General features: G+C 37.6%; 1 protein-coding gene and 1 long non-coding RNA gene across 3 annotated transcripts in view; one reads left to right on the forward strand and one right to left on the reverse strand.

Moving 5' to 3' along the window:
• DPH5 (diphthamide biosynthesis 5) overlaps window positions 1-25,323 on the reverse strand; it is an 84,801-nt gene that overhangs the window by 24,381 nt on the left and 35,097 nt on the right. Inside the window, exons 2-4 of the mRNA XM_050745414.1 lie at window positions 10,718-10,797; window positions 10,323-10,480; window positions 7,220-7,344 (exon numbers count right to left, since the gene is read on the reverse strand). Of these exons, the coding sequence (XP_050601371.1) occupies window positions 7,220-7,344; window positions 10,323-10,457 (260 nt within the window). The 5' untranslated portion in view covers window positions 10,458-10,480; window positions 10,718-10,797. The remainder of the gene's footprint in view (window positions 1-7,219; window positions 7,345-10,322; window positions 10,481-10,717; window positions 10,798-25,323) is intronic.
• The window catches only part of LOC126929234 (uncharacterized), a 68,981-nt gene continuing 54,499 nt past the window's right edge, over window positions 10,842-25,323 (forward strand). For both annotated transcript variants that reach the window (XR_007717114.1, XR_007717112.1), the window contains exon 1: window positions 10,842-11,079. This is a non-coding gene — a long non-coding RNA (uncharacterized LOC126929234). The remainder of the gene's footprint in view (window positions 11,080-25,323) is intronic.

Below are 25,323 nucleotides of genomic sequence, written 5' to 3' on the forward strand. Positions count from 1 at the left end.
GTAATAGCATCATGTCCAGAAAATGTGCACATCTTAGTTTAAAAATACTTTATTGCTAAAAAATGCTAACAATCATCTGAGCCTTCAGTGAGTCGTAATCTTCTTGCTAGTGGATGGTCTTGCCTCCATGTTGATGGCTGCTAACTGATCAGGGTGGTGGTTGCTGAAGATGGGGGTGGCTGTGACAATTTCTTAAAATAAAACAATGAAAACTGCTGCATTGATTGACTTTTCCTTTCATGAAAGATTTCTCTGTAGCATGCAATGTTGTGTGATACCATTTTACCCACAGTAGAACCTCTTTCAGAATTGGAGCCGATCTTCTCAAACCCTGCCAGTAATCTAATCAACTAAGTTTATGTAATATTCTAAATCCTTTGTTGTCATCTCAGCAATGTTCACAGTATCTTCATCAAGAATAGATTTCATCTCATGAAACCACTTTCTTTGCCCGTCCTTAAAAAGCAACTCTTCATCTGTTCAAGTTTTATCCTAAGATTGGAGTAATTCTGTCGTATCTTCAGACTCCACTTCTAATTCTAGTTCTCTTGCTATTTCTACCATATCTACAGTTACTGCCTGCAATGAAGTCTTGAAGTCCTCAAAGTCATTCATGAGGGTTGGAATCAACCTCTCCCAAACTCCTAATAATGTGGATATTTTTACCTCCTCTCATGAATCATGAGTATTTTAAATGACATCTAGAATGGTGAATCCCTTCTGGAAGTTTTTCAATTTACTTTGCCCAGACTCATCAGAGAAATCACTATCTAGGGCAGCTATAGCCTCACAAAATGTATTTCTTAAATAAAAAGACTTGAAAGTCAAAATTACTCCTTGATCCATGAGCTGTAGAATAGATGTTGGGTTAGCAGGCATAAAAACAACAGTAATCTTCTTGTACACTGCCTGAGCTCTTGGGTGACCAAGTGCATTATCAATGAGCAATAATGTTTTGAAAGAAATCTATTTTTTTGAGCAATAGGTCTCAAGGGTGAGTTTAAAGTATTCAGTGAACCATGCTGTAAACAGATGTGCTGTCATTCAGGTTTTCTTGTTCCACTTACAGTACACAGGGAGAACAGATTTAGTTTAATTCTTACAGGCCCTAGGATTTTCATAAGGTTATATATATGAGCAATGGCTTCAACCTAGAGTCACCAGCTGCATTAGCCCTACCAAGAGTTAGCCAGTCCTTTTAAGTCTGGCATTCGCTTCTCCTCTCTAGCAATTAAAGTCCTACAAGGCATCCTCTTCCAATAGAAGGCTGTTTCATCCACACTGAAAATCTGTTATCTTAGCTAGACCTTCTGGATAACTTGTTTCCACATTTTGTTATCCATAAAAGCTCACACATTTATGTTATAGAGACAACTTTTTTCCTTCAACTTCATAAACCAATCTCGGCTAGCTTGGAACTATTTTTCTGTAGCTTCCTCACCCCTGTCAGCCTTCACAGACTTGAAAAGAGTTCGGGCCTTGCCCTGGATTAGACTTTAGCTTAAGGGAATATTGTGGCAGGTTTGATCTTCTATACAGAATACTAAAACTTTCTCCCTATCAGCAATAAGTCTGTTTTACTTCCTTATCATTTGTGCATTTCTAAGAGTAGCACTTTTAATCTCCTTTAAGAACTTTTCTGGCCGGGCACGGTGGCTCACGCCTGTAATCCCAGCACTTTGGGAGGCCGAGGCAGACGGATCACGAGGTCAGGAGATCAAGACCATCCTGGCTAACACAGTGAAACCTCATCTCTACTAAAAATACAAAAAGTTAGCCGGGTGTGGTGGCGGGTGCCTGTAGTCCCAGCTACTCGGGAGGCAGAGGCAGGAGAATGGCGTGAACCCGGGAGGTGGAGCTTGCAGTGAGCCGAGATCGCACCACTGCACCCCAGCCTGGGCGACAGAGTGAGACTCCTTCTCAAAAAAAAAAAAAAAAAAAAAAAAAAAAAAAAAAAAAGAACTTTTCCTTTGCATACATAACTTGGCTGTTTGGTGAAAAAGGCCTAGTTTTCAGCCTATCTTGGCTTTCTTTTTTGAGACAGAGTCTCGCTACGTCACCCAGGCTGGAGTGCAGTGGAGTGATCTTGGCTCACTGCAACCCCCACCTCCCGGGTTCAAGCAATTCTCCCTACCTCAGCCTCCCGAGTAGCTGGGATTACAGGCACCCGCCACCATGCCCAGCTAATTTTTGTATTTTTTAGTAGAGACGGGGTTTTGCCATGTTGGCCAGGCTGGTCTTGAACTACTGATTTGAGGTGATCTGCCTGCCTCAGTCTCCCAAAATGCTGGTATCACAGGTGTGAGCCACTGCACCCAGCCTCTTGGCTTTCTATATGTCTTCCTCACTAACTTTAATCATTTCTAGCTTTTGATTCAAAGTGAGAGACATGTGACTCTTTCATTTGAACACTTTGAGGTCATTGTAGGGTTACTAATTGGCCTAACTTCAATATTGTTGTATCTCTGGTAAAAGGGAGGCCCAAGGAGACAGAGAGAGAGTTGGGGGAATGGCTGGTTGGTGGGAGCAGTCAGAACACACACAACATTTATCAATTAAGTTCACCATTTTATATGCACTTGGTTTGTGGCAACCCAAAGCACAATAGTAACATCAAAGATCACTGATCACAAATCACCATTAACAGATGTAATAATGAAAAAGGTTGAAATATCACAATAATTGCCAAAATGTGACACAGAGACAGGAAGTGAGAACATGCTGTCAGAAAAAATGGCACCAACAGGATTGCTCAATGCAAAGTTGCCACAAACCTTCAATTTTTTAAAAAATGCAATGTATGTGAAATGAAATAAAGCAAAACACAATAAAACAAGGTAAGCCTGAGAATAAATTTTCACAGCTTGTCACTCAGTCTTTACATGAGAGTCCTATCTCATATAATATTGGATTTTATACCTGTCTAGCAGTCATTTTATTTATAACTGTTTTCATTTGATTACTGTGTATAATTAGGATGTGTATATGCACATGTACATGTGTGTGCATATCTGACCTGCTGTCTTTCCTTTTTTAAGATAAATCTCAAGATTATAAGTAGGTAGATTGGAGTAAAGAGAGAATATAGATAAATATGAACACAGTGAAATGTAACCCCTTATCAATTTAGAACTGCATTTTAAAGACATTTTTCCCTCTTGATAAAAATTCCAGGCCCTACTGGGTAAAGCAACATTAGCATGTCTGAGAAATCACATGCAAACAAGCAGAACCTGTCGACTGGTCAGTGCATACCAAGTAGGAAGATCAAGGGCTTTCACCCCATGAAGCAGTCAGATATATATTAACAAATGCCCACCAAGGAAGCTTGTTTTTAATCACATACATAAAATAAAACTAGTATGAAACATAATCATTAATTTGATTTCAAATAAGCTTTAAAAAAAAAACATGAATATCAATTATAAAGCATTTTTTTAAGTATCACCTTCAACAGAATCTCACTACTTAACATTAAGAGTCAAGAAAACTAAATTACTTACTTGGTGAGTTATTTAAGTACATGAAAAAGAAAATCTGGTTCAAAATTACATCTCTATCACAAGTTTATTTAAAATGAGTAGACACATACATACACACACACACATTTACTATTTCTAGGTATATGGCTCTATCTAAAATCATATATGTGTATATGTATGTATGCTCAGAAATAGTAATAAATCTGTAATAATATGCTTGTTACTTGAAATTGTTCTAAAGGCAATTTCAAAAAAGGAGACCCAAAAATGTTTTGATTAATGGAATCGATAAAAGTACACAAAGGTGGCCAATTTGAATATACAAAATTTGATTTTTTTTTTTTTTTGAGACAGAGTCTTGCTCTGTTGCCCAGGCTGGAGTGCAGTGGCACAATCTCAGCTCATTGCAACCTCCACCTCCCAGGTTCAATCAATTCTTCTGCCTCAGCCTCCCGAGTAGCTGGGATTACAGGCACCTGTCACCACACCTGGCTAATTTTTTGTATTTTTAGTAGAGACGGGGTTTTGCCATGTTGCCCAGGCTGGTTTCAAACCCGTGAGCTCGGGCAATCCACCCACCTCAGCCTCCCAAAGTGCTGGGATTACAAGCATGAGCCACCGCACCAGCCGGTATGTTTGTTTTAAATGTTATAGTGCCTCCCTTTTTGACGTAAGTATGGCTGGTGGTCCAGAAATTCAGTAATGTTTGCAATGATATAGTGAAAATGATGTTTTCATGAACTATGGAAGCACTAACAATTGGCACTATCCTTTTGAAAAATAATTGACAATATGCTTTTTGCTAGAAAATCTCCATGTCCACACTTTTTGATATTTTATTCCTAAAAAAACCTATTTTGGAGGATCTACCATAAGGAAACAATCTAAAATATGGGGATAAAGAAGTGGGAGGGAGGAAGGTATTATATACATAAATTTATACGTGACAGCTTTATTTATATTGAAGAAAAATGGACTAATAATAATGCTGACATTGATTTTATAGTTATTAGGTGCCAAGCACTGTTCACATTCATTACATGGAAATGGAAGCAGTCACACAGCCTACATCAGGACATATTATCTGTACATGTATGCCGCTAAGGAAAAGGCATACAACATAGGGATAAAAATTATGTATTCATTATAATAATATAGTTACAGAGCATATTGAAATACAGAATGGAATAATAAAACAGAACCATCATTAGAAACAGTGTGTTTAATAAAGACTTCTTATGCAGAGATTTAGGGATAGAATGTTTGAGACCGTCAACTATCATAATGATTAAGTTCTATTGATTTAGTATTTTTTAAGACTCGTTTACTTTCTTTGTGTGATCTATTTCCATATTCCTTTCAATAACCTGGGTAGAAGAACAAAGATGAGACTACATGAACTTACTTTACCATGACTTTTAATTGTCTTCAAGAACTTCATATTGTTGGAGATGGACAGTGCTGATAATTGCACAACCATGTGAATGTACTTAGCATGCCACTGAACTATACACCAAAATGGTTAAAATGACACATTTTGTCATGTGTCATTTTACCATTTTAAAAATATTGAAAAAAAGAATTTAAGATTCAGCATCTTAAACAATCTTCTCTTTTTATATATTTTATTTAAATAAGAAGGGGTCTTAAAATTAAATAAGGGATATTTTTGGCTGATATCTAAGAATTTCAATGCCTTGCTGCCGTCTATATTCCTTACCTGACTTCTCCTCCATTTAATCCACTCAAATTCCAATTAAAATTACACATTCCCCACCATGCCATTTTCAACTATTACATCCTAACAATAATCTGCTCTTAAATAAAAAATAACTGTAGTACAGTAAATATTCCTTAAATCTGAATTTAAACACAAGGTTATATATGATGAATCACTGAGAAACAGCAAATTAAAGGAGTTTAAAATGAAAAAAAAAAAGGCACTCCTGAATAAAACAGGAATGAAACAGGTAGCATCTGAGCTGTATACTAATTTTATAGTACAATTAGGTATAATTAGGAACTGAGAAGAACTGTTTTAAGGAAAAAGCTTGAGCAAAGAAATGGGGGAAGAATATTATAAAACACTTATGAAATGGAAAGTTGCACAATTTGGTTCTAGCATAGCAGTTAGAGTAGCTAGAGAAAAAAGAAAGACTTCAAGATTTAAGGTCATGATAAGTCACTGAAGGTTTTTGAGCATGGGAGCAATTACATTAAGGTACTTTCTCTGTACCTCAGTTTTTTCATTTATATGAGCATTCTTCCTTCTACCTTTCTCCTGACCCACCCCATAATCTCTATCTGTTGAACCCTAGCCAGACCCAGCTCAGGTTCCAACCCCTCCATAAAACCACCACTAATCAACTCCAAACATCGTGTCTTTAAATTCATACACATACTTCTATCCTCATCTTACAGTCAAACTTTCAGTATTATATTGAAGCTATTCAGTCCTTCCTTTTTGAAACAGTCTCTTTTCCTGGTTTCTGTGACAACATACTCTCTTGCTTTTTCTCCCTCCTCCTCTGGCTCTAGGTACATGATGAAATTCCAAGGTTTCCTAGGGCTATCCTAGGTCCTCTTCTTTTCCCATTCTTCTCTCCTAAGCTGATTCTACTCATTCCTCCAGCTTTAAACACCATAAACATACTGATGACTTCGAAAGCCATTTATCTAGGATGACCTCCCACCCCCAAGCTCTAGCAGCAGCTAACTGCCTACTTGACATCTCAAAGTTAACATATTTCCAGAATCAATTCTTGTTTCTCCAAATCCTGTTATTTACCAGTTTTCAAGTGACACTATCAACCACTCATTTATAAAGCTAGAATCCTGGGAGTCAGATTTACTCCTTTCCTTTTCCTTATCTACCACATCCATCTTGGCATTCTTCTTCTAAATATGTTCCCATCTTTTTCTCTTTTCCACCCAAAACATTCCTGCCTCCCTGAAATCCATTTACCTAAGCATTTAGAGTGATCTTTTAATGCTAATCAGATTTTGACTTTTTCTGCTTTGAATCCTGCAAAAGTTTACCACTATATTTAAATTAAATTCCTAGTCCCCTCCAAGGTCTTACATGGTCCTTATGTTCCTTAAATCTGTGATATAAATCTCAGGTAACCAGCTGTAGACAAAAAACTCTTCTGTTTGACTTGACATTAGAGATTGATGATGCTTGACTAGGCAGTAGAAGCCCATCTTCATGGTAATGACAAAGAACAGGGTTCCCAATGGGTATAATAAATTGAAATCAGAGACTTGATAAACGATAAATTCAAGGCAAGCAAAGTGATGGCAGTATTGCCAAATGGTAGATGATTACAAAAGGGAAAAAAAAAACCCAGGACAAAAGAAGTCAAAGATGCTTGAAATTATCAGCAGCAAATGGCAGGCGTGACTTTTGATAATGTAACGAACTGTAATGAACTATTTAATAATGATATACCAGTTAAGGCATTTGTTGCCCTACATGACCTTCTAAAACAGCAGAAGCAATGATACAAACTTTACAGTTGACACTTGATAATACAGTGATACATATGATGATATATTTACCAAGTAGCTTTTCTTCATTAATCTCAAAGATCATGAAAGTTTAAACTACAACATTTTAGATAGAGCTTAAGTAAACAGAGTTCCTGGCAGGTAAGTTTTAAATGCAATAGAATAATTCTTACTGATTAAAAAAAAGTAAATGAGTTAAAAACTCAAAACTATCTGCCTTGACTTACCCAAACGGATCGCCAACCACAAGGAACGCAACATCACTGATATCAGCATCCTTTAAAATATTATCTGCTTCTTGTTCCACTTCTTCTCTATCAGCAAGAATCAATTTTCTTCCGTAAAACTCTTCCTACAGATATAAGTCCAATATCAAGATAAAAAGACAGCAGGTGACCATTCTAACACACACACACACACACACACACACACTGTTTGGGACTGGTGCATATCTTGGCAACCACCCAAACACAGATCGTTCAATACAACTCATCAGTGAGCCAGTACTTTATATCATGTTGCAATTAAACTCTGTCTTTGGGGCTGTCTTAATATCCCAAAGGAGACAGACCTCTAAACATCTGAGGCTTTTTGCATTTTTAATTTATTTATAAATTTGTTTCTAAAGGCCAAGTAGAACACTATAGGATGAATACGGAATATGTACACACATGAGCCCTACTTCAGAAACATGATGTAATATGGAATAAATATATTAAACAATAAGTTTAAACAAACATGGTGGTTTAGCTTTTATTAAATTTTCAGTGGTTAAACATATGTAAACTCAGCTAAAAAAAAAAAGGCAGCACCAATGAAAAACAATAGAAATTTAGCTGTTTACAGAACCAGTGAACATTCCTACATAAATACAGAAGATAGTAATTTAAAAGTATATTCCTTAGTTTCTGCTAAAAAGGCAGAGTTGCAGGAGCAATAACTGAATTCTAAATATGTAGGAAGTTTGCAAACAAACTGCTTTGTGATTTAATTCCCTACAGCTCAACTCTAGAGAACAAATTCAGTAGAGAGTGAGCTAGTAAGCTGGTAGTCATCTGATAGTGGTTACAGGCTGTTATGCAAGATCATGAATCCTTTTTTTTTTTCATTTCATCAGCCAGTACAGAATGAAGAGGCATGAATCTTAAAACTGATTTCCTGAGAAGTAATAAGTAATTCAAATGGAGTAAAACTGGATGCATAGATAAATAATACGGTTTCTTACATACTGAGAACTTTGAGTGAGTTATTAAAAGTTATAAGGATTGCTGTAGTGCAGTGGTATCTGGTACTCAATAATATCTGTCAAACAAAGGAGTACATGAATAAATTATTAAGTAGGGCAGGATCCAGCATTGACCATTTTGCTTGAATCCTACCTTCTCTGTAGGTGTTCTGTGAAGTTACACTTTGTGTAGCTATTATCTATCCTTAAGAATACAGAGACACAGTACAGTGTAGAGGTCAAAAGTGGCAGACCTCGGCTGGGCGCAGTGGCTCTCACCTATAATCCCAGCACTTTGGAGGCCGAGGCAGGTGGATCACCTGAGGTCAGGAGTTCGAGACCAGCCTGGCCAACATGGTGAAATCTCATCTCTACTAAAAATACAAAAATTAGCCAGGCACAATGGCACACGCCTGTAATCCCAGCTACTCAGGAGGCTGAGACAGGAGAACTGCTTGGATTCCCACTTGACAAATGAAGAAACTGAGGTTCAGAGAAGTTTGGAAATGTGACCATTGACAATTTCTATTTCTGAACACTTTTGTGCCATGTACCATAGCTAAGAACCTATGCTAAGACCTATGCTCAACACCTAAAGTAGGTGGTTTTTACCCTATTTAGAAAAGTCACTAAAGTTAAAGGACTTGTCCAAGGTCACAATAACATGTAACAAAGCAAAGATAAAACTTTATCCAAACTTTCCTCTATGCCATCCCCTGATATGTCATTCTATCAAACTGCTGTTTTGTTATTTGTCTCTCTTTTCTTGATGGTATTAAGTTCCTTCTACTTTTCCTTAATCACTGATTAGAGAGGCACATTTCTATCATTCTGAGCTTAGATATTTTGGTTCTATCCTAAGAGTGAAAAAATGAGGAAAAAAAAATTTTTTAAATGAAAGCTGGTCTTAGGCTGGGTGTGGTCGTTCATGCCTACAGAATCCCAGCACTTGAGGAGGCTGAGGCAGGCGGATCGCTAGAGTCCAGGAACCTGTGACCAGCCTGGGCAACATGGCAAAAACCTGTCTCTACAAAAAATACAAAAAAGTTAGCTGGGCATGGTGGCACCCACCTGTAGTCCCAGCTACTCAGGAGGTTGAGGTGGGAGGATACTAGAGCCCAGGAGGTTGAGGCTGCAGTGAGCCATGATGGCACCACTACACCGCAGCCTGGGCAACAGGGCAAGACTTACTTTCTCTCTCTCTCTCTCCACGTATATGTATATATCAAAGTTGGTCTTTACACACAACTTTTATTTAAATGCATGGCCAATTCAACTAGCAGTTCTTAATTCCTTCTTCAAATGTTAAAGTAATCTAAGGCCTAAAAATTTTAAATCAATTTTTTGTTTGGAAGACAGGACAAAGACAATTCTAAAAATCTACTCTCTTCTCCCATAACATATGTATTAATCATTTGATTTACATTCTACTTAGAGTTTGACAATGAACCTGAAGTTGACCCTTCCCCCAAATTTACTGGGCCCTTATGAGGGCCAACTAAATGTATAATACACTAACAAATATTCTGGTTACTTAGTGTATACTCATATAACTGTATACTCATACATTTGTATATATTAAGTCCAGGCTCACTCAATGTATACAAGTGTATCAGTATAAGCCTTATTGGGAGATAGTCTATTTAAGGTAAGATCTCTCTGGATATGATATAGAAAGGCAATCACCATTCCCTATGGACATACTTCAAAGGAGGAAGCTTTCAGCTTGGTTTCTGAATATATAACCAACTCATTAAGGCTGTGTCAGCACCTCATTAGCACTCAACTCAGAAAGGATGTCTTGACTACCTCATGAAATAAGGGGTTTTGATAACTATCCCCCAAGAGTATAAAATGGCTTTCCTATTTACTGGAGAAAGCCACAAAATTAGACTTGTAAAATAGGACAAAGCACACTTTCATTTTCCAAGTCACTTGGTTGGTGTATAATTTCCATTCTTCTGCTCCTCAGATCATTAATGAACAAAGGATGCGTTTCAAAGGGTTTAAACAAGCAGACCTGAAAATTCTGTTCAGCTTAGTGTATGAAAATCAGATGTTAGATAGCTTTCTTCCCAGGAGGCTGGGGAACGCTCAGCACCTACCAAGGCTTCCTTCCCTACAGTCAGGACTGAGGTATAGGCTTCTAGATACACTCGACTGCAGCGTCTAACAACTTCCAGGCCCTTGACTGTGATGTCCTTGGCATCTCCCAGGCCCAAGCCGATGAGATAAAGCATTTCAAACTTCAGGAGAAGAGAGACTGCAAGACGAAGTGAACAGAAAAACGGTCAGTTACACCGAGGACACCTAAAATCTAGTGATGAACACGAAGGTGACAACCAAAGTAGCACAAGAGAAGCGGCAAGTCACAAGGAAGGGTTTGGGAAGCATATGTCACGCTTAAGGACTGGGATAAGAGGTTTTAAACAACCCAACCACTTTTACCGCTTGTTACACAAACCTAGGAGCAGCCAATTACCCGCTGACAGAATCGTACCTAGTTCCCTGGCCTTTCCAAATTCCAAACTACCGTCTTTCCGCAGAAGGAACTACCAAAGCGCCGGCTCCACGCACCGCAAGTACCCACGCCGCCGGCCTCACCTACGGTGCCGCAAAATGCTGGTGCCTTTACTGCACTTTACGACTAGCGGGAGGGGGCCGGGCTAGCCGCTAGCGGGCTGCGGAGACTAGAGCCCCCGCTTCACGGGTAGAAACCCGTCGGCCGCTGGGGCAGGGCGGCGAAAGGTCAGTCGGCCGAGAGGAGTCCGTGGAGCACCCCTTTCATTGCCTCAGGGAAAAGATCGGGCGTGCTCACGATCCCCCTAACCCATGGCTTAAACACCCGCTTCCTAAGCCTGGGTAAGTGCAGTAGCTCTTTGCCGGAGAGGAGCCACGTGGGAGAAAGTGTGGAGGGGCCTTGCGTCCTACTCCTCCTCTCCAGAAACTGGGAGGGCGGGAAGGATTTTCCTGATTTGTCCCCGGATTTTCCCGAGTGCACAGATTTTAATCCCCCCTTCTCATCCTCCTGTAGTTCAACTAGGTGTCTTCTGGTGACGCGTCAGATTGGCAAACCCAGCAGTGAGTGTGCTTCTGATTTGACCTTATGCCTGGAGTGCCCCAAGGATGCTTCGGTCACCCTCAGTGTCAGGAATCCCAGATCTTCCTGTACCTAAAGAAGTGACCTTTAATAGCGCTCAGGGAGTTCAGACCTCTCAAGTGTTTCTGCCGGGGGAATTCTTATAAAGCTGTTGGTTACATGTGATTATGAATAGAGAAGATTTGTTTTGACTGAAAATGCTCTTCCCAAGGTGACCTCATCCAAGTTGAAAAGACAGCTGTCATTGCTTTTCTCAGCAGGCAGTGCTGGTTACTCAGAATTTTCCTGTTGCCTCCCCCACAATGCCGAACTCTGCTTCCTTGAATCTTGGCTTTTTTTCATTCCCAGGTTCCATCCACATTTTTGCACTTCCTATCTATAAACTCTTCCTGGCTGGTTTTATCCCCTCTCATTACGTTGGTCTATTCCTCACACCACATACACGCCCCAAAAAACTCAAAATGGATCATAGATGTAAATGAAAAACCTAAACCTATACCAGAAGAAAACATAGGAGGAAATATTTGTGACCTTATTTAGGCAAATATTTCTTAGACCAAAAGCATGATGAGAAAAAATTGACAAATTGGACTTCAACAAAGTAAAAATTTATGCTCTTCAGAAGACTGTTGAAGCCACATGCTGTGAAAATATTTACAAAGCATGTATCTGATGAAGGACTTGTGTGGAGAATATATAAGGAGCACTCAAAAAGCAATAATAAAACAGCTCATTGTTTAAAAATGGGCAAAAGATTTGAATAGACACCAAAGAAGATACACAACAAATAATCATTTTAAAAGATCCTAAACAAACAAAAAAAGATCCTAAACATCATTAGATATTAGGGAAATAAAAATTTAAATTACAATGAGCTACCACTACCCACCTATTAGAATGGCTTAAGTAAAACAAACAAAACCCCCAAAAAACTGGCTGTTCTCTCAAAATTCCTAGTGTCTCTAATATTTTGCAGATTCAAATTTCAGCCTGCTATCCAGACTTCCTCCCTCTTGGCTTCTTGTTAACTTTCTGCTGGAAATCTTCACCTAGGTAACCCGGAGTCATATTCAGCACTTCCAACATTGAATCCATAACCTTCCCCTTCAATTTTGCTTTTCTTTCCATATTAGCTACTTGGATGGAGGGGGGAGTAGGTGAGGACAGTATTGTCATCAACAGATTAACCCCAGCCAGACACTTGGGAGTCACCCCTACATCCAGTCTGTCCTGTCTGCCTGTATATCTCAATGGAAACCATACCCTCTGTCACCATCTTGGTTTTCAGGTCCTCATTTTGTCACTCTTGTAGCTGATCATCATGTCTCCTTCACTCAAGGGAGTCAGAGAGTTATAGTTGGTACACAATCTGAAAATATCACACCCCTTTTAGATCCTTCTGAGACCAAAAGAAAGTCCAGGTTTGTTAACATACCCCACAAGATCATTCATGGTGTGGCCACTGCCTACCTTTTTAGCATCAGCTCTCTCCACTCCATACCGTGAGCTTTCTCTCCAGCAATACTGAATTGCTTATAGTTCTCTGCCCACAACATGCTGCATTGTTCCTCTGTGCTGCTGCGTCATCATAGAATATTGTCTCCCATTCTCTCCTGCCTAGATCACTAATACCCATTCTTTAAGACCAAGCTCAGGAAGCCTTCCCAGAGACCCTCACCCCGCTAAGCTAATTTAGGTTTCTCCTCTATTACAGTATTACTCTACATATACTTACTAACCAATGTATGAGATTTTATATTTGTTCATTTGTGTTTCTTCTTCACCAAACTCTTGATTTAGTCAATTCAGGGACTGCATCTTATTTGTATTCTCATCTTTAAGGTTTAGCACTATCCCTCGCACATAAGGTATTAAATGTTTGTTGCATAAATCATTATTATCCACTAGTAGCTGAGTTACGTATTTTTCCATCTTTATTAAATACAGAGGGTGGTATGTTTTAAATAACTACCAAAAAGTCATTAATGGAATATCAAACATAAATATGCCTGTCTCAGTACCACTTTAGAAGGTCATTTGTAGTGAAAGGCTTGTAACACACAAAACATATAGTTCATATGCACGCTATTGAGTAGGTAAACACATTTTCCAACGTGTTGATCATTTGTGTTTTTTATTTTCAGATTTAAAAAAATAATATTTTCAGATAGATTCACAGCGAAAGGACACTGCCAAAAAGGATGATTAAGTAATCCAAAGAAGGTGTGGTTTATCTCCTTTCAGGAAATATATCTGTATTGAAATAAAGTTATTCTGGGTAATCAAGGAAGTGAAACATTGTCTGAAATAACAGTAATAATTTGTTTTTAAGCTTCAAAATTTAGCCAGAGGAACTTAGTTTCACCACGTAGAATTCTTAACAAACAACGCTTTCACCTGCCATTATTTCTCAATAAGAGTGGAAATTTTTTGTACTTTTCTGGAGCTAGACAGATAAAGGGATTATGGTAATCTTTTTTTTTTTTTTTTTTCCCCTCAGCTCAACAAACATAAGCTGCAAAAGTCTTGCCTATTGGTTTTTGCAGAATTCTTCTGTGGGATTTGACATTTCTCCCTTGCCATTTAAAACGGGTTTCAAATGTGGTAATATTTTCCCCAACAATTTATTGTGCAAAATTTCAAACATATAAAAAAGCTGAAACAATGTCACAGTCAACACCCATATAGTTGCCTCCAAGGTTCTAAAGTTGTTAACATTTTGCTGTTTTTGCTTTATCACTTACTCATCCTTTTACCCAGACATCAACCCCTCTTATTTGTTGATGCATTTCCAGGGAAGTTGTAGACATCAATACACATATTACATTTTGCTTGAAACATAAACTCCTCATCTAGGTAATAGATTAACAAAACATACCTGGTCATATAGCTGATTAAATGATATCATTGCTTTACCTAATTTAGGCTGGGTTTTGAAAATTTTGCTGTAAAACGGTTTCAAATTAGTTTTTAACAAATATTGTAGTTTTATAATGATAATGAAAGCAGTTAGAGGACAAATTCATTTATGTCAGCAAATTTGTAGTCTCATGTCTAGCAGAAGAGAGAGTGATGGTTAAAGAGAAGGGTGATTATAGGACAAAAGAAAAAAGATTTTTAGCCTTTTTTGGCTTCAAGAATAACATGGATAGATTAGACCTGAAGAGTTTTCTACTTTGTATTCTTGCTTTCAGGTCAGATGATGCCAAGTCATCCCTGAGGGTGAACATTTATGCTTTTACTGAAAGATCTTTAAGATATTTTTATAACCTTTGCGAGTAACTCATTTTCACTGGCAAATTCTTCCTTATATTTGAGACCTACAGGCAGTAGTCATAAAATGTGAGAGAGATGCAGATAGTCATAAGAAGTTAATGCTGATGGCTTTTCCATTCCATTGTCATAAACACATCATATGCTACTTTTATTTTGAAGTAATAACATAGTCGAGTCACTGCATTACATTATGGACAAGTTATAATTACCCTACATTGAAGAGAAGTCATCCTTCAATTGTCCTGTTTAAGTAGTTTGTCTATTGAAAAGAAGACATCAGGGCGACTGACTAAACTCCATCTGACCTTACTGTGAATAAAGAATATTATTTTACTCTGAAGCTGGCCTTTTAACCTACATGTTCCCAGAGATTGCCTTTGTTAGAGGAAATCTTGATTAATATTTGTAGAACTCAGACTCTGAATTGATTGATAGTCATTATTTTCTAACAATTCACAAATAAGTGATAATTAAAGATAGCATTGCTTTAGGATAAGGACCTGTGTTTACTAAGGTCAAAAGATTTGAAGTTACTTTATTGTACACTTGTTTACTTAGAGAAAAAGTCACTTTTTATAAACTCAGTGATTTTAAATACTCATCCACGCATTATATGTTAATCATATGATGTAAAATGCATAAATAGTAAACAAATCTAGAGCTATTTTCTGTGTCTAATGTGGAAATTTTTATTGTCATTCATCCTAGTTTAATAGATTGAATGAGTAACAATATGGACTGTCATAAAGAAGTCACCTAGAGCCCTGCATTTTTGTGTAAAGTAGCTCCCAGAATGTTCCCTTCAGTGCCTGTGTGTATGTGCATGTATGTGTAAACTTTCTGTGTGTTTCTAACCCATTTTTGTATATGGCAGTTCCTTCCTGCAAAATCTGTTGCTAAAAAGGTTCAATCAGGGATACATAGTTCATTCTTTTTGCACTTAAAAAAACTACAGTGTCCCTTTAAGTTTTTTTAGGGAAATATAGCTAAACTAGCCAAGATTTGGTGGGAGAAGGGGAGCGGTTTCCCTTTCATTCAAAAGCCAAAACATAAAAAGCGAACTACCAGGCTGTATATTAGCCACACATGCATACCCTCACTGTCTACACCACTCCCCTAGTTCTCCAGCCTCACCTCCTCGTCTCCGTCCCCCTGGCCCCTACAGATAGCTGTGTGGCTCTGGCTCTACTTCCTTGAAGTCATTGTTCAGAATTCACTTCCTCAGTGAGGGCTATCTTATATAAAACTTCAACCGACATTTCTAATCACTTTGTCCGCCCATTTGCCCCTGTAGCATTGCTCACTTTCTAAGACAACTGTATAATTTACTTATTTATTATGATGTTTTTTGTCCATGTCCTAAGAATATAAGCACCACAAAGGCAGGATTTTTTTGTCCATGTTATGCTCTAATGTGAAACAAACAGCTAGAACAGTGTTTGATGCTCAGTAAATATGTATTGAATGAATGAGTATACATCTACACTTGGTAATAAGTTATAAATAAATTTCTTGAGGAGAAGAACTGAGCAGAGGGGATTTTTTATGATGGTTGAGATCTCACATTTTGGTGTCATTCAGACCATGTTTTAGTCTAGGCTTTCCACTTGGTGTATTCCTTGCATTCCCTTTTTAAACCTTAGTTACTTCTATAAAATAGGGATAATAGTAACATCTTTCATGGGATTATTGTGAGGATAAATGAAAAAATACTTCTAAAGGGCTTAGCATACTTTCAGACAACTAGTAAAGACTCAGAAAACATTGGCAAATATTGATACAGAGTTTGAAATTAATTTTAGAGTTATCTACAGCATCTGTTAGATTATAATATGAAAGTCAAGTCCACCTAGATTGGTTCTCATTCTTTTCCCCATTCACAAAAGTTCTATGAGTCATTTACATAATTCAGTAATTATAGACCAATCCACTAAATAGTTTATTGATTGACAAAAGTCTTCTTAAGCAAACATTATTATTTTAATATTATACTCTGAGGTATTCTATGAGAGAAACTGTCTTCATTTCAATTATTCTGTCACTGAGTTCAACTATAGACTTTTTTGGCACCAAAGAAATGTTGTCTGGCAATTTGTTAAGACTTAAAGTAGAACTTAAAGGAAATGGAGCCAAATGTAGTTTACAGCTGTATAATCCTAGCACTTTCAGAGGCTGAGGAGGAAGAATCACTTGAGCCCAGGAGTTTGAGACCAGTCTGGCCAACATAGCAAGATTTTGTCTCTACTAAAAATAAAAAAGTTAGCTGGGCATGGTGGCATGTACCTGTAGTCCCAGCTGCTCAGAGCTTGAGGCAGGAGGATTGCTTGAGCCCAGGAATTTGAGGTTGCAATGAGCTATGATCACATCACCACACTCTAACCTGGGTGACAGAGTGAAACCCTGTCTCAAAAAAAAAAAAAAAAAAAGTGAATGGACTTTTCTTCTTAGTAGTTAAGTAAACAAAATCTGCTAGTTAGCAGAGAAAATGTTCATTTGGGAACTGAATTCTTTTTTAAAAAAACTTTTTTAGATGCCCAACAACAATAAAAAGAATCATTGTGTTTTGTGATACATTCATATAATACAATGCTATACAGCAATCAAAAAGAGTGAATTACTGCTACATGAAACAACCTGGATGAATATCACAGAAATGGGATATAGCTTACATAAAGCAAAGTCCACCAGATTTTAAGTATACAATTTGATGAGTTTTTACATATGTGGATAACCATATATCCATTATTCTGATAAAGATATGGAACATTTCTGGCATCCCAGAAGGTTCCCTTTTGTCCTCTCCCAGTAAATGCCCTCCTCTCCCCAAAGTAACCGAACCACTATTTGACTATAAATTAGTTTTGGCTATTCTTATACATGGAACCACATAAGATGTACCCTTTTGCATCTGGCTTCCTTGGCTCTGCTTTACTCGTCCATGTTCTGTGTAGCAGTCGTTCATTCTTTGCTAAATAGAATTCTGTTATTTGAATGTACTACTATTTATCTTTATTTTTGATGGATGTTTAAGTTTCAGTTAAGGGCTAATATGAATAAATCTGCTATGAACATTGTTGTATTTGTCTTTTGTTAGACGTTTAAGTATTCATTTCTGTTGAGTTATATTACCTAGGAATTGGAATTGCTGGGTTATAGGATATATGTTTTCACTTTAACACATTGTGCCAAACAGTTTTTCAAAGTGTTTGTACTATTTACATTCCCACCAGAAATGGATGCAAGTTCCAGTTGCTCTGTATCCTTGCCAACACTTGATGTTGTGAGTCCTTTTAATTTTAGTGGGTGTATAGTGATATATCATTGTGGTTTTAATTTGCGGCTCTGTGGTGGTTAATGGTGTCAATTGACTCATATGTAATTTTTTTCAGTTATTTTAAATTTTCAGTTATTTAATTTTTCAGTTATTTTCTTTATTCTTCAATATGAATAAAATCAATATCACTTTTTGTATTGGATGGAAGTGCTTTTAAAGTCATTATTAATTGAAACCTCTTCAAAGTCAATTTATTTATTTTTAAGACAAAAATATTTCTTCTACCACAGTGATATTTAAATGTGGAATCTATACTTGTAGTTGAGTAAATTCATTTGTGAATAAGATACTTCCTTTAAAGGGGGCTTAATAGATTCACTAATAAATATGTGTGAAATATGTTTTAATGTATAAAAAGCACTTAGTGCCTGAAACATAGTAAGTGCTAAAGTTTTTTTTTAAATAATTAAAATATACTTAAAAAATTATATATATATTGTTTTGCCTGGAGAGAATACCTGTTGTCAGGACACCCACTTCTCATTCTGCCTCTGCTGCCAGTAACTATGTGGGTTTGGACCAGTTTTTGCTATCAGGAACATGAATGCTTTTAGTTAGATGATTTCTAAGTCACCTTGTAGGATTCAGTAGCTTCCTTTGGGGTTAGAATGGAAAGAGCACTAGACCAGTAATTAGCCAATGTAAGCTATTTACACTTGTGGACCTTTGCTTTGTTTCATGACTCAAAACCCCAATAAAAAGTGTCTTTCCCTTCCTCCTCCTTTTCTACCCTTCTTCCTTTAATAGATGTTGATATAAAACTGCAAGCAATACAGTAATTTCTTAAACCTGGAAATTAGCATAACCAATATAAATTTTTTTAAATGTAAGTTGTTACTAAATTTTATACACTAATAAACTGTGTAGACCTTGGGTTATTCTTCACATGACTGTACTTCACTGTAAGTACAGTGATTTTTTTCGTGATAACTAGAAACTTTTTCAACCAAAGTTAAACTGATATCTATATCAAGTTGCAGAATTTTCACAGATTTAATTTTCTCAGAGTGATTTTGGTTTGTATTTCTAAATCCTGGGTAGTCATAGAATATGATTCACCCTAATCTTATTTCCTTACATTTTGCTTTATTTTATTAGGGTCTTTTGTTTGTTTTGCAGTAATATGTTCTATTGTATACTTTTAGTAGCATTGTTTGTTTTTTTTTCCAGCAATTTTTACATCTTATTATCAGAGCTCATTACATATTCTGATAAAGGCTTATTGGGATTGAGACTCAAACTCATACAGATTCTATTTTAATCTTATCTTTGCTTCTGGCTATTGCCTGTCTTCTGGTGTTCACTAAAACTTGATGAAATCCTATTATATCAAAATATTAGTAGTAGTATTAGTGGTATCAAAAATACTGTTTTCTCCATGCATACCAATTGCAGAAGCAGTGAATAGCAGTGGTTAAAAGCCTGGACTATAATGTCATGGGCTTTAGAGTCAGACTACAGAATTTGAATTTTGGCTTCTCTTACTAGCAATGTGACCTTAGGAAAATTCTTGAACCCTTAGTTATATTGCCTGTAAAATACAGATAATAAAGGCACTTATAGGACCATCATGATGATTAAATGAAGTAATACTACATATAAACAGTGTCTTTGAACAGTGTTTTGCACTTTGTAAGTGTTCAATAAATGTTAGTGATCACTATAAATATTACCTTTAGGGTTTTGTGAAGATTAAATGTGATAAGTAAACTGTATATCAAAAGGCCTGCAATATAGTGCACAATTAACATTAGCCAGTATTACTACCAAAAATATTCTCTAGCTCGCTGGTTTCTGTGTGGTCTAGGTAAAATTGCAGTTTAGGACCGTCATCCATCCCCCTTGACACCAAACAAAAAGTGAATTTGTAATTAGAATATTTAGTACTCAGAAAACATGGACATCCAGGCTAAAGCTCAAAGCTTTAAAAAATTATTATGTAGCTGAAATGTTATTTGCAATGAAAGGAAACAGAAAGTGGTATTAGTAATTTTAAAGATAATTTTTTTCTTGAATAAGGTGTGATGTTTAATTCCTAATAATCTTGTCCTGTGACCAATTAAACCCATCAGTAGATTGAAGGTGTTCAGGGCATGGTGATCTGAGACTGAGGCCAGTCACTTTCTTAGACAGAGAAGCTATAAGAAATCCTATGTAGAAATTACTTAGTATCACACTAATTTTGATGTTTGCATCACTTAGATGTTATTTACTTTCCTGTTATCTGTGCTCCTGTCTGGCCTCCCTGCCATCTCAGTAATAGAGTTCCTTGCCTTATTCCTAGTCATCAGGACCTGTCTCTCTGCCTTGTTATTTCAAGAGGTTGAACTTTGCTACTGATTTCATTCTGAGAGACTTAAATTCTTGCCTTGGCCCCATCTCCCCATGATTGGGTTCCCTTTTACAAAGCTAGGCTCCCGCAAAGGTAGACACTCACCTATCTGAAATTGCCAGGGTCATTGAGTACTTTTGAACATGTGTAGGCACAACTTCAAGAGGTACCATTCACATAGATGACATACAGCTGCCCAACTGTACATGGTGGCTCAGTGGCCAGTTGCCTATTTCTCGAACTATGGTTGATCACCTGCTGTGTTCCTGCTTGATGGTCTTCATTAGACAGCACATGCTGAGATTCTTGCCCCAGTGTTTGTGGTCTTCAGTTTTTTTAATTATGTGATCTCACCTGCTTTTTATCTTGCTTCTGGTTAATTTATCTCAAATTTCATGGCCATTCATTGCTCAGTGTATTGCCTCTACCGGGGAATACTTCCCTACTTTATCTCATAGGAATCATCCTTAGAATTTAGTTCAGAACCCTCTCATCTGTAGTGTTTTCCCACCTCACATAAACTGCAAATTTTTTTCTTATTTTGATTTTCTTTAATAATCTATTGCTATTGTGTGTTTTTCTTAAGTAAGACTATAGATTTTAAGGGCAAGGCCAATGTTTTATCTTTATATTCTCTGTAACTCCTGCATGGTGTTGTGCTCATAATAGATGTTAAATGAGTATTCATAGAATGTCTTGATGAAAGTGCTACTTAACAAAAGGAGGCAAGTCAAGGTGTACTAATGAACTGAGAAAAGAGAGGCTAGAAACAAGGAAAGAGACTTGATAAACTATTGCAGCGATCTGTACCTGAGGTGATAGTAAGTCTTGCGTCTTCTCAGTGACAAAAGAAGTTGAGATGTGTTAATAATATAAATTAGTGGGGATGACCATGAACATAATTAAATGGTGGAAGGGAGGAAAGGGATTGATTAAAGCCAGAGGATGATGCAAACTGGATCCTACTTCTTACTTTTAGAAGTTTATATCAAATGTCAAGAAAATAAAAGTAAGTTCAAATTTAAATTAACAGTATTCTATATTCAGTTTAATAATGTTTAAAACCACAAAGAAATGGATCCTAAAAAAACTCATTTAATCTTTGTGGAGCTGTCATAATATTTGATGACTATAAATGTAAATTCCATTTAATGGTGAAATTTCAACAAAACTGAAACGAGCTATGGGATTTTTCTTTCACAACCAGATAGACAAATAAATAGGCAGAGAGAGTTGAGATTATTACTCATTTTTGAAAATCATTTGAAATACTTTTATACTCCCTTCCCAAAAAGGCTTTTGAAAGCTAGAGTTATTTTTGGAGCATCACATTTTGACAGATTTTTGCACATTCTTCAGTGGTCATCACATGTAGAGATTTAGCTTGATTCCCTTGCACAACGAACTTGAAGTCTTATGATACCTAGTTGACCTTAATTGTGCCTTGTTCAGTCCAACAAATGCTTACTATCTATCATGCATAAGGCTATGTGCTTTTTGTTCCCAGGGATAAAAAGAAACATAAATCACTATTTGTACCACCTAGGGATTATATTCAAATGAAGAACGCAGCACACCTGTGCTCTATAGGGATATCACAATATGTACAGTGATACCTGCTATAATAGAAGTGCAAGCAGTAAGGCAGAAAAGGAGGAAAAGATTAATTAAACTGGATACTGTTCTAATAGCTTGATCTGATCTTATTGTTTATAATATCTAGGTAACACATAGAAGCTATTTCTGGATTCTTGATGATTTAGAAGACTCATCACAAGATCACCAAAGTTTATTTATGTCATGGTTTAGAGAGACTAAATTGGTATAATGTTGTCCAGGAAGCCCAGACATGTTGCAGATAGGACAGCATTGCAGCATTGCAGATGGCCTTCATCCTTACAAACATGCTAACTGGATTTTTCTTAGAATACCCAGAATAGCCGGGCACAGTGGCTTATGCCTGTAATCCCAGCACTTTGGGAGGCCGAGGCGGGCGGATCACAAGGTCAGGAGATCAAGACCATCCTGGCTAACACGATGAAACCCCGTCTCTACTAAAAATACAAAAAATTAGCCGGGTGTGGTGGCGGACGCCTGTAGTCCCAGCTACTCGGGAGGCTGAGGCAGGAGAATGGTGTGAACCCAGGAGGCGGAGCATGCAGTGAGCTGAGATCGCGCCACTGCACTCCAGCCTGGGTAAGAGTGAGACTCCGTCTCAAAAAAGAAAAAAAGAATGCCCAGAATACCAGTTGCTTAACAATGGACTAACACTAGCTGTGTTTATCTGTTGCTGGTATACAAAAGTCTGGCTGCCATTTTGTCCACTTCCATTAGGGTCTAGGAAGAGGTGAATAATATGTATTTCTTCCTTTTTTTTTTCTTTTTTTTTTTTGAGATGGAGTCTAGCTCTGTCACCCAGGCTGGAGTGCAGTGGAGCAATCTCAGCTCACTGCAACCTCTGCCTCACGGGTTCAAGCAGTTCTCCTGCCTCAGCCTCCTGAGTAGCTGGGATAAAGGCACACACCACTATGCCCGGCTAATTTTTTTGTATTTTTAGTAGAGACGGAGTTTCACCATGCTGGCCAGGCTGGTCTCGAACTCCTGACCTTGTGATCTGCCTGCCTCAGCCTCCCAAAGTGCTAGGATTACAGGCATGAGCCACTGCGCCCAGCCAGTAATGTGTATTTCTAATTAGAACATCCCTTCTTTCAGATGCCAGTTTGCATATGATAAGCATAAAATTATAACAGGTAAGTGGGTCTAATTACCTAGATGCTTGGAAGACGCAGAAAATATCTTTCTTCCACATAGTGTCCTAGTTAATGGAATTCTTTTGAGCCCTGTAAGTGCCCTTTCTGAACTCTGTTTTCTGGACTAACCTTTTCACATTAGTTCTTTCTGTTAAAAATACCGTTTAAGCTACAGTCCAGTTGCTGTTTCTGAGGGCCTGGAAGAATTCAGCCTCATCCGATTAAGTGTAGGTATATTTGACCAGCTCTCTGTCCTCTTAGGCCCATCCCTTTATTACAGTCTATATTTTAAGTTTTAATGTTTATAATTAGGATCTCATTTATTCTTTTCCGGTACTGCTGAATAACCACAGTTTTACTAACAATAACATAAAAATATTTCAGCCACTACATGAGCCCCATTTAAAAAATTAGTTTCAAGTTAGTTTGTTGGGTGGAACTACAGTGGCACTAATATAACACTTGCTCCAAGATCTATGATCTAATGCTTTAATCACACAGGATGTATCTAGTTACTCAAATCAGAGATTCTAGAGTCACCCTGACTGTTCTCATACTCTCCAGGTAATTTCTCTGTCTTGTCAGTTTTGTCCCTTGCTTATCTCTTGACTCTTTCCAGTGTTCTCCATGCCCACTATTCAAGCTTTAATTCTGGCCTCTGTCCTTTTTCACCTATACTGGGTAGTAGCCTGCTAACTAGTCTCCCTATCTCAAGTATTGTCCTAGACCATCTTTACCCTGCAATAGTGTTTTCTCTAAAAAGATTCATCATGTAATCTTAAACTTTTTTAATCCTTCTATGATATCTTATATAAAAGTTCAAATTCCTTAGAATAATATACAGACCCTTACTATTTAGATTTTGCATATCTTTCCAATCCTTTCTCCATTCTCCTATTGTATACCTCTTACTCCTGCCATACTGAACTAACTTTCCAGAAGTCGAGTTTTTCTTGCCATCACCATTTTGCACATGCCGTTTCTCTAGAGAACTCCCACAACCATCTTCCAGGTAGATTTCTATTTGTTTTCAGGAGTCATCTTAGACATTCCTTGCTCCAGGAAATCTTTCTCATGCTCCCAGACATAATGTGATACCTTTTCTGTTTCCATTCCTATGTCTAATAGCACATGCCCTCTTAGAGTAATTAATTATTTGTGGATTCACCAATGGACTTTGTACTTCGGAGAGATAGAGACAATGTTCTCTTCCTTTTTGTGACTGTCACAATACTAGAACATAGTGATAATATTTGTTTTGAATGAAGTAGAGTAGGCACTTGGCATTCTAGATTTAATTTCCTAGCTTGCAAGCAACCTTGAAGATTCATCACTTGTACTAATTTGTATCATAATGTGCAGAGGCATAACTTTGACTCAAGTGCCCTATGGGGTTGGTATGTAGGAACAAGTCAGTAACCTTGTGAGAATTCTAACCAGCTACTTGATGCCACCCTTTCAGAGTGGCTTTGCTTTTTTCTTTATGAAAACTGTCAAGGTTCTTTTATTAGTTTTCATACTGCTGTAAAAACATACCTGAGACTGGGTAATTTACTAAGAACAGAGGTTTAATTGGCTCATGGTTCTGCAGGCTGTACAGGCTTTTGCTTCTGGGGAGGCCTCAGGAAACTTACAATCATGGTGGAAGGCAGAAGGGAAGCAAGCATGGCCTTCATGTGGCCAGAACAGGTGAGGGGAGTGGGGAGGTGCCACACACTTTTAAACAACCAGATCTTGTGAGAACTCTATTATGCACCAGCACTAGGGGAATGGTGCTAAAACATGAGAAACCACCTCACGTGATCCAATCATCTCCCACCAGGCCCCACCTCCAATACTGGGGATCACAATGCAACATGAGATTTCAGTAGGGACACAGACCCAAGTTGTGTCATTCTACCCTGGCTCTTCCCACATCTCATGTCCTTCTCACATTTCTAAACACAATCTGGCTTCCCAATATTCCCCCAAAGTCTTAACTCATTCCAGCATTAACTCAAAAGTCCAAGTTCAAAGTCTCCTCTGAGACAAAGCAAATCCCTTCCACCTATGAGCCTGTAAAATCAAAAACAACTTAGTTACTTCCAAGATACAATGGGGGTACAATTCTCTCATTCCAAAAGGGAGAGATTGACCAAAATAAGGGGACTACAGGCCCCATGCAAGTCCAAAACCCTTCAGGGCAGTCATTAACTCTTAAAGCTCCAAAATAGTATTTGATTCCATGTCTCAAATCCAGGCCACACTGATGCAAGGGATGGGCTTCCAGGGGATTGGGCAGCTCTGCCCCTGTGGCTCTGCAGGTTACAGCCCT

Source organism: Macaca thibetana, chromosome 1 (genome assembly GCF_024542745.1).
Source record: "Macaca thibetana thibetana isolate TM-01 chromosome 1, ASM2454274v1, whole genome shotgun sequence".
Lineage (NCBI taxonomy): Eukaryota > Metazoa > Chordata > Mammalia > Primates > Cercopithecidae > Macaca > Macaca thibetana.